Raw genomic sequence first — 13,279 nt, 5'->3', positions numbered from 1 at the left:
TGATGAAAAACATCAGATGGATGAAGATACAGTATGATGAAGAGATGGATATGTCAATCGGTCAGTCGGTCGTGAAAGATAGTGACGCAGAAGAGACAAACAAAAGGTGGATTGCAGAGCGTCCCGTAATATTTCATCATTGTGATATCTCAGCTGTGCTATGAAAAGTTAACTGAGAGAGTCTGAGGAGGAACAACGTTTGACCATCTCTGTGGGCAGCTGGGCTGAGCTCCCACAGAGGTAGGTGGAACAGAGAGGTAAGAGGAGCAACAGAGGTATACGACAGAGGGAGAGAGGGAGAGAGGGAGAGAGAGAGAGAGAGAGAGAGAGAGAGAGAGAGAGAGAGAGAGAGAGAGAGAGAGAGAGAGAGAGAGAGAGAGAGAGAGAGAGAGAGAGAGAGAGGAATAGATACACTTCATAAATGAAATGGAGAATGAGGGAAGAATACAAGCAGGCAGATGGAAAATGTTCTACCATGCGTTCATGATTTGTAACAGAATGAGTAAGAGAGACTGAAAAACACAGGAGGGAGGGAGATGAAAACAAGGGAGTAGGAGGTGATGCTGTTCACAGGAGTGAGGCAGAGAGTGAGAGGACGGGAGAGAGAGTGGAAGGGCAAGAGGAGGGAGAGAGAGTGGGAGGTAGAACATCTTGACTCGCTCCCTCTGACTCTCTGATCTACACAATATGGTGCTGTTAACAACAGCTCAGAGGTGGTCAACAGACCACATTAAAATCCTTTATAAAAGACAGAAACCCCCTTCCACTACAACAGGAAGAAAATACATAATGCTGGCTCATGCATGTAAAAGGACACTTCTATCTGAGGGTGAGAAACATTACGTCTCTCTAACAGCCTTCAGGACATGCCTCTCTCGATATCATCTGAACTGGCTTGCCAGTCAGTGGACTAAGTTACTCTGATGTCAACCAACAATCTGGAGAAAAAAAAAAAAAACGGTTTTCTCAACAGACTGACTGAAACCGGATCAGGATATCAAGAGATCATGTGGTCAAATAGAGGTCCTGCAGCTAAACCAATGGTCCCACTGTGTGCATGTGTGTGTTCAACACATCTGGCTATATAGTTTCTACTGTATATTTTAACTAATTCAACAGACCTTGAGCAGTTCTCTAGGAAAATCCTTTCCATCGTTTAGCCCTTCCAGGTTGCCGATGAACTGCAGGATGGACATCTTCTTGCCAATATTCTGAAGAGAGAAATAAGCACCTTTATTCACACTGTCTGCTTAAGGACCCCTCGAAGAACAACTTTAGGTCTGTATTTATATGTTATATGTTATGTATTTATAAGCTATAACCAGGGCCCAGAAGTTTTCCTGTTCAGGCCAATGGTCTATCTTTTTGACCAGAGAACGTCCAGCTCTTTACCCACATTCCAACATGTGCCCTCCACAGCCCTCTGGCCCCTGGCTCACCCACAGTTACTCACGTGGCCATGCAGGTCTGTGTTGAGCAGCATCAGGGCACAGGTCAGAGTGTGGACACCGTCTAAGACAGACAGACAGACAGACAGACAGACAGACAGACAGACAGACAGACAGACAGACAGACAGACAGACAGACAGACAGACAGACAGACAGACAGACAGACAGACAGACAGACAGACAGACAGACAGACAGACAGACAGACAGACAGACAGACAGACAGACAGACAGACAGACAGACAGACAGACAGACAGACAGACAGACAGACAGACAGACAGACAGACAGACAGACAGACAGACAGACAGACAGACAGACAGACAGACAGACAGACAGACAGACAGACAGACAGACAGACAGACAGACAGACAGACAGACAGACAGACAGACAGACAGACAGACAGACAGACAGACAGACAGACAGACAGACAGACAGACAGACAGACAGACAGACAGACAGACAGACAGACAGACAGACAGACAGACAGACAGACAGACAGACAGACAGACAGACGAAAGACAGACAGACAGACAGACAGACAGACAGACAGACAGACAGACAGACAGACAGACAGACAGACAGACAGACAGACAGACAGACAGACAGACAGACAGACAGACAGACAGACAGACAGACAGACAGACAGACAGACAGACAGACAGACAGACAGACAGACAGACAGACAGACAGACAGACAGACAGACAGACAGACAGACAGACAGACAGACAGACAGACAGACAGACAGACAGACGACAGACAGACAGACAGACAGACAGACAGACAGACAGACAGACAGACAGACAGACAGACAGACAGACAGACAGACAGACAGACAGACAGACAGACAGACAGACAGACAGACAGACAGACAGACAGACAGACAGACAGACAGACAGACAGACAGACAGACAGACAGACAGACAGACAGACAGACAGACAGACAGACAGACAGACAGACAGACAGACAGACAGACAGACAGACAGACAGACAGACAGACAGACAGACAGACAGACAGACAGACAGACAGACAGACAGACAGACAGACAGACAGACAGACAGACAGACAGACAGACAGACAGACAGACAGACAGACAGACAGACAGACAGACAGACAGACAGACAGACAGACAGACAGACAGACAGACAGACAGACAGACAGACAGACAGACGAACGGACAGACAGACAGACAGACAGACAGACAGACAGACAGACAGACAGACAGACAGACAGACAGACAGACAGACAGACAGACAGACAGACAGACAGACAGACAGACAGACAGACAGACAGACAGACAGACAGACAGACAGACAGACAGACAGACAGACAGACAGACAGACAGACAGACAGACAGACAGACAGACAGACAGACAGACAGACAGACAGACAGACAGACAGACAGACAGACAGACAGACAGACAGACAGACAGACAGACAGACAGACAGACAGACAGACGGACAGACAGACAGACAGACAGACAGACAGACAGACAGACAGACAGACAGACAGACAGACAGACAGACAGACAGACAGACAGACAGACAGACAGACAGACAGACAGACAGACAGACAGACAGACAGACAGACAGACAGACAGACGAAGACAGACAGACAGACAGACAGACAGACAGACAGACAGACAGACAGACAGACAGACAGACAGACAGACAGACAGACAGACAGACAGACAGACAGACAGACAGACAGACAGACAGACAGACAGACAGACAGACAGACAGACAGACAGACAGACAGACAGACAGACAGACAGACAGACAGACAGACAGACAGACAGACAGACAGACAGACAGACAGACAGACAGACAGACAGACAGACAGACAGACAGACAGACAGACAGACAGAGAGAGAGAGAGAGAGAGATGTTTCAGTGAGTTCTAGTGCAATATCAGCATAAGAGTGCCCCACAGTGGCATATATCGGTAATATGTCTCTTTGTTAAAAAGCCTTAAACTGTAACCACTTCTTACCTTCAGAAGGTATTGCATTGGGGTTGCATTGTAGATATCTCCTAGAGAAGTGGGCCAGCACCCGCTCTCTCTCTTGTGTCTCTCCAATGAGGGCAAACTCCCTCAGGAAGGCTCTGTGGAAGACATACAGCATTGTGAGTGTTCACCATTCATTCAAAAAAATTACTTGGACATTATGGTACATATTTTGACAATTTCCACTGAAAGAGATCTCACCGTAGTGCCTGGTCAATAGTAAGGCCTGAGAAGTTGAAGTAACTGAGATATTCCTCTGCCACCATCCTACTAAACTCATTACTGCAGAATGACAAAATACAGACAATTAGACCAGTCAACCCAAAGATATCAAACAGTATTTTACTGTAATTATCTATTGTATTAAGCAACACATATACTTGAACATGCACACACGCACACACGCACACACAGTGGTGGAAAAAGTATCCAATTGTCATACTTGAGTAAAAGTAAAGATACCTTAATAGAAAATGACTCAAGTGAAAGTCACCTAGTAAAATACTAATTGAGTAAAAGTCTAAAAGTATTTGGTTTAAAATATACGTAAGTATCAAAAGTAAATGTAATTGCTCAAATATATTTATGTATCAAAAGTAAAAGTATAAATATTTTCTAATTACTTACACTACCAGTGAAAACACACCAACTAATTCAAGGGTTTTTCTTTATTTTTACATTGTAGAATAATAGTGAAGACATCAAAACTATGAAATAACACATATGGAATCATGTAGTAACCAGAAAAGTGTAAAATAAATCAAAATATATTTTATATTTGAGATTCTTCAAATAGCCACCATTTGCATTGATGCCAGCTTTGCACACTCTTGGCATTCTCTCAACCAGCTTCATGAGGTAGTCACCTGGAATGCATTTCAATTAACAGGTGTGCCTTAAAAGTTAATTTGTGGAATTTATATCCTTCTGAATGCATTTGAGCCAATCAGTTGTGTTGGGGGGTGGTATACAGAAGATAGCCCTATTTGGTAAAAGACCAAGTCCATATTATGGCAAGAACAGCTCAAATAAGCAAAGAGAAACAACAGTCCATTCATTCCTTTAAGACATGAAGGTCAGTCAATACGGAATATTTCAAGAACTTTGAAAGTTTCTTCAAGTGCAGTCGCAAAAACCATCAAGCGCTATGATGAAACTGGCTCTCATGAGGACCGCCACAGGAATAGAAGACCCAGAGTTACCTCTGCTGCAGAGGATAAGTTCATTAGAGCCTCAGAAATTGCAGCCCAAATAAATGCTTCACAGTGTTCAAGTCACAGACACATCTCAACATCAACTGTTCAGAGGGGACTGTGTGAATCAGGCCTTCATGGTCGAATTGCTGCAAAGAAACCACTACTAAAGGACACCAATAATAATAATAAGAAGAGACCTGCTTGGGCCAAGAAACACGAGCAATGGACATTAGACTGGTGGAAATGTGTCCAAATTGGAGATTTTTGGTTCCAACTGCCGTGGCTTTGTGAGACGCGGTGTGGGTGAAAAGATGATCTCCGCATGTCTGGTTCCCACCGTAAAGCATGGAGGAGGTGGTGTTATGGTGTGGGGGTTCTTTGCCGGTGACACTGAGATTTATTTAGAATTCAAGGCACACTTAACCAGCATGGCTACCACAGCATTCTGCAGCGATACGCCATCCCATCTGGTTTGGCCTTAGTGGGACTATCATTTGTTTTTCAACAGGACAATGACCCAACACACCTCCAGGCTGTGTAAGGGCTATTTTACCAAGAAGGAGAGTGATGGAGTGCTGCATCAGATGACCTGGCCTCCACAATCCCCTCGACCTCAACCCAATTGAGATGGTTTTGGATGAGTCAGACGGCAGAGTGAAATAAAAGCAGCCAACAGGTGCTCAGCATATGTGGGAACTCCTTCAAGACTATTGGAAAAGCATTCCAGGTGAAGCTGGTTGAGAGAATGCCAAGAGTGTGCAAAGCTGTCATCAAGGCAAAGGGTGGCTATTTGAAGAATCTCAAATATAAAATATATTTTTATTTGTTTGTTTAACACTTTTTTGGTTACTATCCATATGTGTTATTTCATAGTTTTGATGTCTTCACTATTATTATACAATGTAGAAAATAGTAAAAATAAAGAAAAACCCTTGAATGAGTAGGTGTCTCCAAACTTTTGACTGGTACTGTATATTAAGCAAACCAGACGGCACAGTTTTCCAGGGGGACACTCCAACAATTAACAAATGATGCATTTGTGTTTAGTGAGTCCGCCATATCAGAGGCAGTAGAGAGGACCAGGGTTGTTCTCTTGATAAGTGTGTGAATTGGACACATTTTCTGTCCTGCTAAGCATTCAAAATGTAACGAGTAGTTTTGGGTGTCAAGCAATGTTCCCTCTAATATTTTTCAGCCCTGAGCAAATTTCAGGTCTACTGAGCACAAACCTGAACCGTGTGAAATTTCTGTGCAACTTCTGGCGCGTTTACTGTGAACTCTGAGGCTGTACCTGCTTTAATTTACTGTTTAACTGTGGCCAAGTAGGCTACTGTGGCTATTTGATCATAATGTAGGCCTACCAGAGTGGCCTACCATAAAAAACAATGGAGAAAATGTATCACATAACATTTTAACATGGAAATAGTGGTTCTATCATTCAGCCTACAGTAGCAGCCAATGTGTGGTGTTCAATGTAGGCCTATATTCCATGAGATTTTTGAAAAAAACATGCAGGGCTTGACATTAACCTGTTTATCCACTTGTCCTTCAGACAAGGAGGTGACTGAACATTTTGTTGTGTTGTTTGATGCAAGAAACCACTTTACAAAATAAAATGCATTATTATTCCCATACCATTATTACAGGGAATCAGACAAGTTATGCTACCGTCTGCCTATTGGCTACTTAAGTTATCCAAGCCGGTCTCAAAATACAACACTGCCCCTTTAAAACATTTTAAAAAAGCTCTTTACCTGACTCGCTTTTCAAAGATGGCTAGAAATGTACATGTTTTGTGCTCTTGTAGGAAGCAATCACTCCCACATTGCTGACTACAAATTAGCTATAACTGGGCTAATAACTCACTAACTAGCAAAAAATATAAACAAATGTGCACGTGGCTACATGCAGCTCTGGCTTTGATCTCAAAACAAGCACATACTAATCACGACCTCATGCCATAAAACAGTCCAGTTCAAAGTGAATGGCACAAATCCATATATGGCAATGGTTATTTGCATATAGGCCTACTGCAGCTCTGATTGGTTATGGCGCACCGGTGTGTAGAATAGGGGCATGAGTCGCAATAGAATCCTACTCCGAGGAGTGTTAACTAACAGGGAAAACTCTAGAAAGTTGAGTGAAGTTCAAACTTGTGCAGGCTGATTTTTCTTCAAGCGGCAGTCCCTGGGGAGCTGCCCTGGAACATTGGTGTCAAGGCAAATGTATGGAGTAAAAAGTACATTATTTTCTTTAGGAATGTAGTGACGTAAAAGTAAAAGTTGTAAAAAAATATATAAATAGTAAAGTACAGATACCACAAAAAACTATTTAAAAAGTACAATCTTAAATGGTCTACCCACACAGACAGTGTGGTGTTCGACCTCAGGTGGCTGAAGAAATTTGGCTTGGCCCCTAAGACCCTCACAAAATTTTACAGATGCACAATTGAGAGCATACTGTCGGGCTGTATCACCGCCTGGTATGGCAACTGCACCGCCCGCAACCGCAGGGCTCTCCAGAGGGTGGCAACGCATCACCGGGGGCACACTGCCTGCCCTCCAGGACACCTACAGCACTCAATGTCACAGGAAGGCCAAAAAGATAATCAAGGACACCAACCACCCGAGCCACGGCCTGTTCACCCCAGTATCATCCAGAAGGCGAGGTCAGTACAGGTGCATCAAAGCTGGGACCGAGAGACTGAAAAATAGCTTATATCTGACTGTTAAATAGCCATCACTAGCTGGCTACCACCTGGTTACACAACCCTGCACCTTAGAGGCCGCTGCCCTATATACAGCGAGGGAAAAAAGTATTTGATCCCCTGCTGATTCTGTACGTTTGCCCACTGACAAAGAAATGATCAGTCTATAATTTTAATGGTAGGTTTATTTGAACAGTGAGAGACAGAATAACAACAACAAAATCCAGAGAAACGCATGTCAAAAAATTTATAAATTGATTTGCATTTTAATGAGGGAAATAAGTATTTTACCCCCTCTCAATCAGAAAGATTTCTGGCTCCCTGGTGTCTTTTATACAGGTAACGAGCTGAGATTAGGAGCACACTCTTAAAGGGAGTGCTCCTAATCTCAGCTTGTTACCTGTATAAAAGACACCTGTCCACAGAAGCAATCAATCAATCAGATTCCAAACTCTCCACCATGGCCAAGACCAAAGAGCTCTCCAAGGATGTCAGAGACAAGATTGTAGACCTACACAAGGCTGGAATGGGCTACAAGACCATCGTCAAGCAGCTTGGTGAGAAGGTGACAACAGTTGTTGCGATTATTCGCAAATGGAAGAAACACATCTCCCTCGGCCTGGGGCTCCATGCAAGATCTCACCTCGTGGAGTTGCAATGATCATGAGAATGGTGAGGAATCAGCCCAGAACTACACGGGAGGATCTTGTCAATGATCTCAAGGCAGCTGGGAACATAGTCACCAAGAAAACAATTGGTAACATACTACGCCGTGAAGGACTGAAATGCTGCAGCGCCGCAAGGTCCCCCTGCTCAAGAAAGCACATATACATGCCCATCTGAAGTTTGCCAATGAACATCTGAATGATTCAGAGGAGAACTGGTTGAATGTGTTGTGGTCAGATGAGACCAAAATGGAGCTCTCTAGGCATCAACTCAACTCGCCGTGTTTGGAGGAGGAGGAATGCTGCCTATGACCCCAAGAACACCATCCCCACCGTCAAACATGGAGGTGGAAACATTATGCTTTGGGGGTGTTTTTCTGCTAAGGGGACAGGACAACTTCACAGCATCAAAGGGACGATGGACGGGCCATGTACTGTCAAATCTTGGGTGAGAACCTCCTTCCCTCAGCCAGGGCATTGAAAATGGGTCGTGGATGGGTATTCCAGCATGACAATGACCCAAAACACACGGCCAAGGCAACAAAGGAGTGGCTCAAGAAGAAGCACATTAAGGTCCTGGAGTGGCCAAGCCAGTCTCCAGACCTTAATCCCATAGAAAATCTGTGGAGGGAGCTGAAGGTTCGAGTTGCCAAACGTCAGCCACGAAACCTTAATAACTTGGAGAAGATCTGCAAAGAGGAGTGGGACAAAATCCCTCCTGAGATGTGTGCAAACCTGGTGGCCAACTACAAGAAACGCCTGACCTCTGTGATTGCCAACAAGGGTTTTGCCACCAAGTACTAAATCATGTTTTGCAGAGGGGTCAAATACTTATTTCCCCTCATTAAAATGCAAATCAATTTATAACATTTTTGACATGCGTTTTTCTGGATTTTGTTGTTGTTATTCTGTCTCTCACTGTTCAAATAAACCTACCATTAAAATTATATAGACTGATAATTTCTTTGTCAGTGGGCAAACGTACAAAATCAGCAGGGGATCAAATACTTTTTTCCCCTCACTGTGCATAGACATGTAATCACTGGCCACTTTAATAATGGAACACTAGTCACTTTAATAATGTTTACATACTGCTTTACTTATCTCATATGTATATACTGTATTCTATTCTACTGTATATTAGTCAATGCCACTCCGGCATTGCTTGCCCTAATATTTACAGTTGAAGTCGGAAGTTTACATACACTTAGGTTGGAGTCATTAAAACTAGTTTTTCAACCACTCCACAAATTTCTTGTTAACAAACTATAGTTTTGGCAAGTCAGTTAGGACATCTACTTTGGGCATGACACAAGTCATTTTTACAACAATTGTTAACGGACAGATTATTTAACTTATAATTCACTGAATCACAATTCCAGTGGTTCAGAAGTTTACAAACACTAAGTTGACTGTGCTTTTAAACAGCTTGGAAAATTTCAGAAAATGATGTCATGGCTTTAGAAGCTTCTGATAGGCTATTTGACATAATTTGAGTCAATTGGAGGTGTACCTGTGGATGTATTTGAAGGCCTACCTTCAAACTCAGTGCCTCTTTGCTTGACATCATGGGAAAATCAAAAGAAATCAGCCTAGACCTCAGAAAAAAACTGTAGACCTCCACAACTCTGGTTCATCCTTGGGAGCAATTTCCAAACGCCTGAAGGTACCACGTTCATCTGTACAAACAAAAGTACGCAAGTATAAACACCATGGGACCACGCAGCCGTCATACCGCTCAGGAAGGAGACGCGTTCTGTCTCCTAGAGATTAACGTACTTTGATGCAAAAAGTGCAAATCAATCCCAGAACAACAGCAAAGGACCTTGTGAAGATGCTGGAGGAAACAGTTACAAAAGTATCTATATCCACAGTAAAACGAGTCCTATATTGACATAACCTGAAAGGCCGCTCAGCAAGGAAGAAGCCACAGCTCCAAAACCGCCATAAAAAACCCAGACTACGGTTTGCAACTGCACATGGGGACAAAGATCATACTTTTTGGAGAAATGTCCTCTGGTCTGATGAAACAAAAATAGAACTGTTTGGCCATAATGACCATCGTTATGTTTGGAGGAAAAAGGGGGACCTCGCAAGCCAAAAACACCTTCCCAACCGTGAAGCACGGGGGTGGCAGCATCATGCTGTGGGGGTGCTTTGCTGCAGGAGGGACTAGTGCACTTTGCAAAATAGATGGCATCATGAGGAAGGAAAATTATGTGGATATATTGAAGCAACGTCTCGAGACATCAGTCAGGAAGTTAAAGCTTGGTCGCAAATGGGTCTTCCAAATGGACAATGACCCAAAGCATATTTCCAAAGTTGTGGCAAAATGGCTTTAGGACAACAAAGTCAAGGTATTGGAGTGGCCATCACAAAGCCCTGACCTCAATCTTATAGAAAATGTGTGGGCAGAACTGAAAAAGCATGTGCGAGCAAGGAGGCCTACAAACCTGACTCAGTTACACCAGCTCTGTCAGGAGGAATGGGCCAAAATTCACCCAACTTATTGTGGGAAGCTTGTGGAAGGCTACCCGAAACATTTGACCCAAGTTAAACAATTTAAAGGCAATGCTACCAAATACTAATTGAGTGTATGTAAACTTCTGACCCACTAGGAATGTGATGAAAGAAATAAAAGCTCTCATAAATCATTCTCTCTACTATTATTCTGACATTTCACATTCTTAAAATAAAGTGGTGATCCTAACTGACCTAAGACAGGACATTTCTACTAGGATTAAATATCAGGAATTGTGAAAACTGAGTTCAAATGTATTTGGCTAAGGTGTATGTAAACTTCCGACTTCAACTGAATATATTTCTTAATTCCATTCTTTTACTTTTAGAACACAAGCATTTCACTACACCCGAAATAAGATCTGCTAAATATGTGTATGTGACCAATAGAATTTGATTTGAGCGCTCACGCACACACACACACACACACACACACACACACACACACACACACACACACAGACGAACAGGTATCTATCCTAAATGTAGTGTTCCAGTAAACTCACTTCTTGCTGAGGTGCCTGGCCACGTCAGACTTCCTGAAGCCATCCAGGTTGAAGAGGCGTTTGGCCAGGCGCTTGGCGGCCTGCAGGTCAGCCTTGCTGCCGTTGGCCAGTGCCTCGGTGCTGCCCAGGGCCAAGTGCTCGCCCAAGTCTTGCTGTGGGAACGGGTCTGGAGCCCGGTGGCCTGGCTTCTCCCTGACAGACGACAACAGGAGAGGAGGGATGACTCACATGAGGCTGTTATAGCCCTATTAAAACAGGTAGCTAGGTAACAAATCGATTATACCGGACAGGTTTGGGTCTGTTTAGAATTCAACTGTATTACGTTTTGCCAAACTGTATAATAATAATAAAACTGTCGGTGCCAAACTGTCTTGGCACATAGTAAAGAAGATGATTGGCACTGGCAGGTGCCATATTTAGATCAGATCACTAGCAGGTGCCAAGGTTATTGTCATGGGAAGAGGGCACACAGCCCTTCCATACTTGGCAGAATATAGCCAGTTGTAACAGAACCACTGCTCCAACTGTGCAGCTGTATTATAACCATACAAGCCTTTCAACTTCCATCTATTTTAACATGCAGTACACAGAGATTAACTCTGTATTAAATCCATTGTCTCCAAGGGAAACAACCGTATATCTTCTCCATTGCTCCACATTTCTTGCACTCATAACACGCAACTGAATTTGTTTATTTACAGCCCCTCCACCTTCAGGCTCTTACTAATAGCAGCAGAGTATGTACATATCCCAACCAGAAGCCATGGATTACAGGCAACATCCGCACCGAGCTAAAGGACTAGAGCTGTCGCTTTCAAGGAGCGGGACACTAATCCAGACGCTTATAATAAATCCTGCTATGCCATCAGACGAACCATCAAACAGGCAAAGCGTCAATACAGGACTAAGATTGAATCCTACTACACCGGCTCTGACGCTTGTCGGATGTGGCCGGGCTTGAAAACTATTACGGACTACAAAGGGAAACCCAGCCGCGAGCTGCCCAGTGACGCGAGCCTACCAGACGAGCTAAATGCCTTCGAGGCAAGCAACACTGAAGCATGCATGAGAGCACCAGCTGTTCTGGACGACTGTGTGATCACGCTCTCCGTAGCCGATGTGAGCAAGCCCTTTAAAAAGGTCAACATTCACAAAGCCGCGGGGCCAGACGGATTACCAGGACGTGTACTCAAAGCATGCGCAGACCAACTGGCAAGTGTCTTCACTGACATTTTCAACCTCTCCCTTACAGAGTCTGTAATACCTACATGTTTCAAACAGACCACCATAGTCCCTGTGCCCAAGAAAGCAAAGGTAACCTGCCCACAAAGCTCATCACCAAGCTACGGACCCTGGGACTAAACACCTCCCTCTGCAACTGGATCCTGGACTTCCTGACGGGCCGCCCCCAGGTGGTAAGGGTAGGCAACAACACATCTGCTACGCTGATCCGCAACACTGGGGCCTCTCAGGGGTGCGTGCTTAGTCCCCTCCTGTACTCCCTGTTCACCCACGACTGCGTGGCCAATTACGACTCCAACACCATCATTAAGTTTGCCGACGACACAACAGTGGTAGGCCTGATCACCAACAACGATGAGACACCCTATAGGGAGGAGGTCAGAGACCTGGCAGTGTGGTGCCAGGACAACAACCTCTCCCTCAATGTGAGCAAGACAAAGGAGCTGATTGTGGACTATAGGAAAAGGAGGGCCGAACTAGCCCCTATTAACATTGATGGGGCTGAAGTGCAGCGGGTCGAGAGTTTCAAGTTCCTTGGTGTCCACATCACCAACAAACTATCATGGTCCAAACACACCAAGACAGTTGTGAAGAGGGCACAACAACACCTTTTCCTCCTCAGGAGACTGAAAAGATTTGGCATGGGTCCCCAGATCCTCAAAAGGTTATACAGCTGCACCATCAAGGGCATCCTGACTGGTTGCATCACCGCCTGGTATGGCAACTGCTCGGCATCTGACCGTAAGGCGCTACAGAGGGTAGTGCGTACGGCCCAGTACATCACTGGGGCCAAACTTCCTGACATCCAGGACCTATATACTAAGCGGTGTCAGAGGAAGGCCCACAAAATTGTCAAAGACTCCAGCACCCAAATCATACATTTACATTTTAGTCATTTAGCAGACGCTCTTATCCAGAGCGACTTACAGTTAGTGAGTGCATACATTATTTTTTTTATTTTTCATACTGGCCCCCCGTGGGAATC

General features: G+C 44.4%; 1 protein-coding gene across 2 annotated transcripts in view; it reads right to left on the bottom strand.

Annotated features, from left to right (window-relative positions):
• Positions 1-13,279, bottom strand: part of LOC121553581 (PH and SEC7 domain-containing protein 1-like) — a 42,100-nt gene that overhangs the window by 12,708 nt on the left and 16,113 nt on the right. For both annotated transcript variants that reach the window (XM_041866810.2, XM_041866811.2), the window contains 5 exons: positions 11,053-11,244; positions 3,660-3,740; positions 3,444-3,556; positions 1,454-1,512; positions 1,122-1,211 (listed from right to left, as the gene is read on the bottom strand). In XM_041866810.2, the coding sequence (XP_041722744.2) occupies positions 1,122-1,211; positions 1,454-1,512; positions 3,444-3,556; positions 3,660-3,740; positions 11,053-11,244 (535 nt within the window). The remainder of the gene's footprint in view (positions 1-1,121; positions 1,212-1,453; positions 1,513-3,443; positions 3,557-3,659; positions 3,741-11,052; positions 11,245-13,279) is intronic.

This window comes from Coregonus clupeaformis, chromosome 37 (assembly GCF_020615455.1).
Source record: "Coregonus clupeaformis isolate EN_2021a chromosome 37, ASM2061545v1, whole genome shotgun sequence".
Classification (NCBI taxonomy): domain Eukaryota; kingdom Metazoa; phylum Chordata; class Actinopteri; order Salmoniformes; family Salmonidae; genus Coregonus; species Coregonus clupeaformis.
Note: the sequence above shows the minus strand (reverse complement) of the source record. Positions and strands in the feature narration are given on the sequence as shown.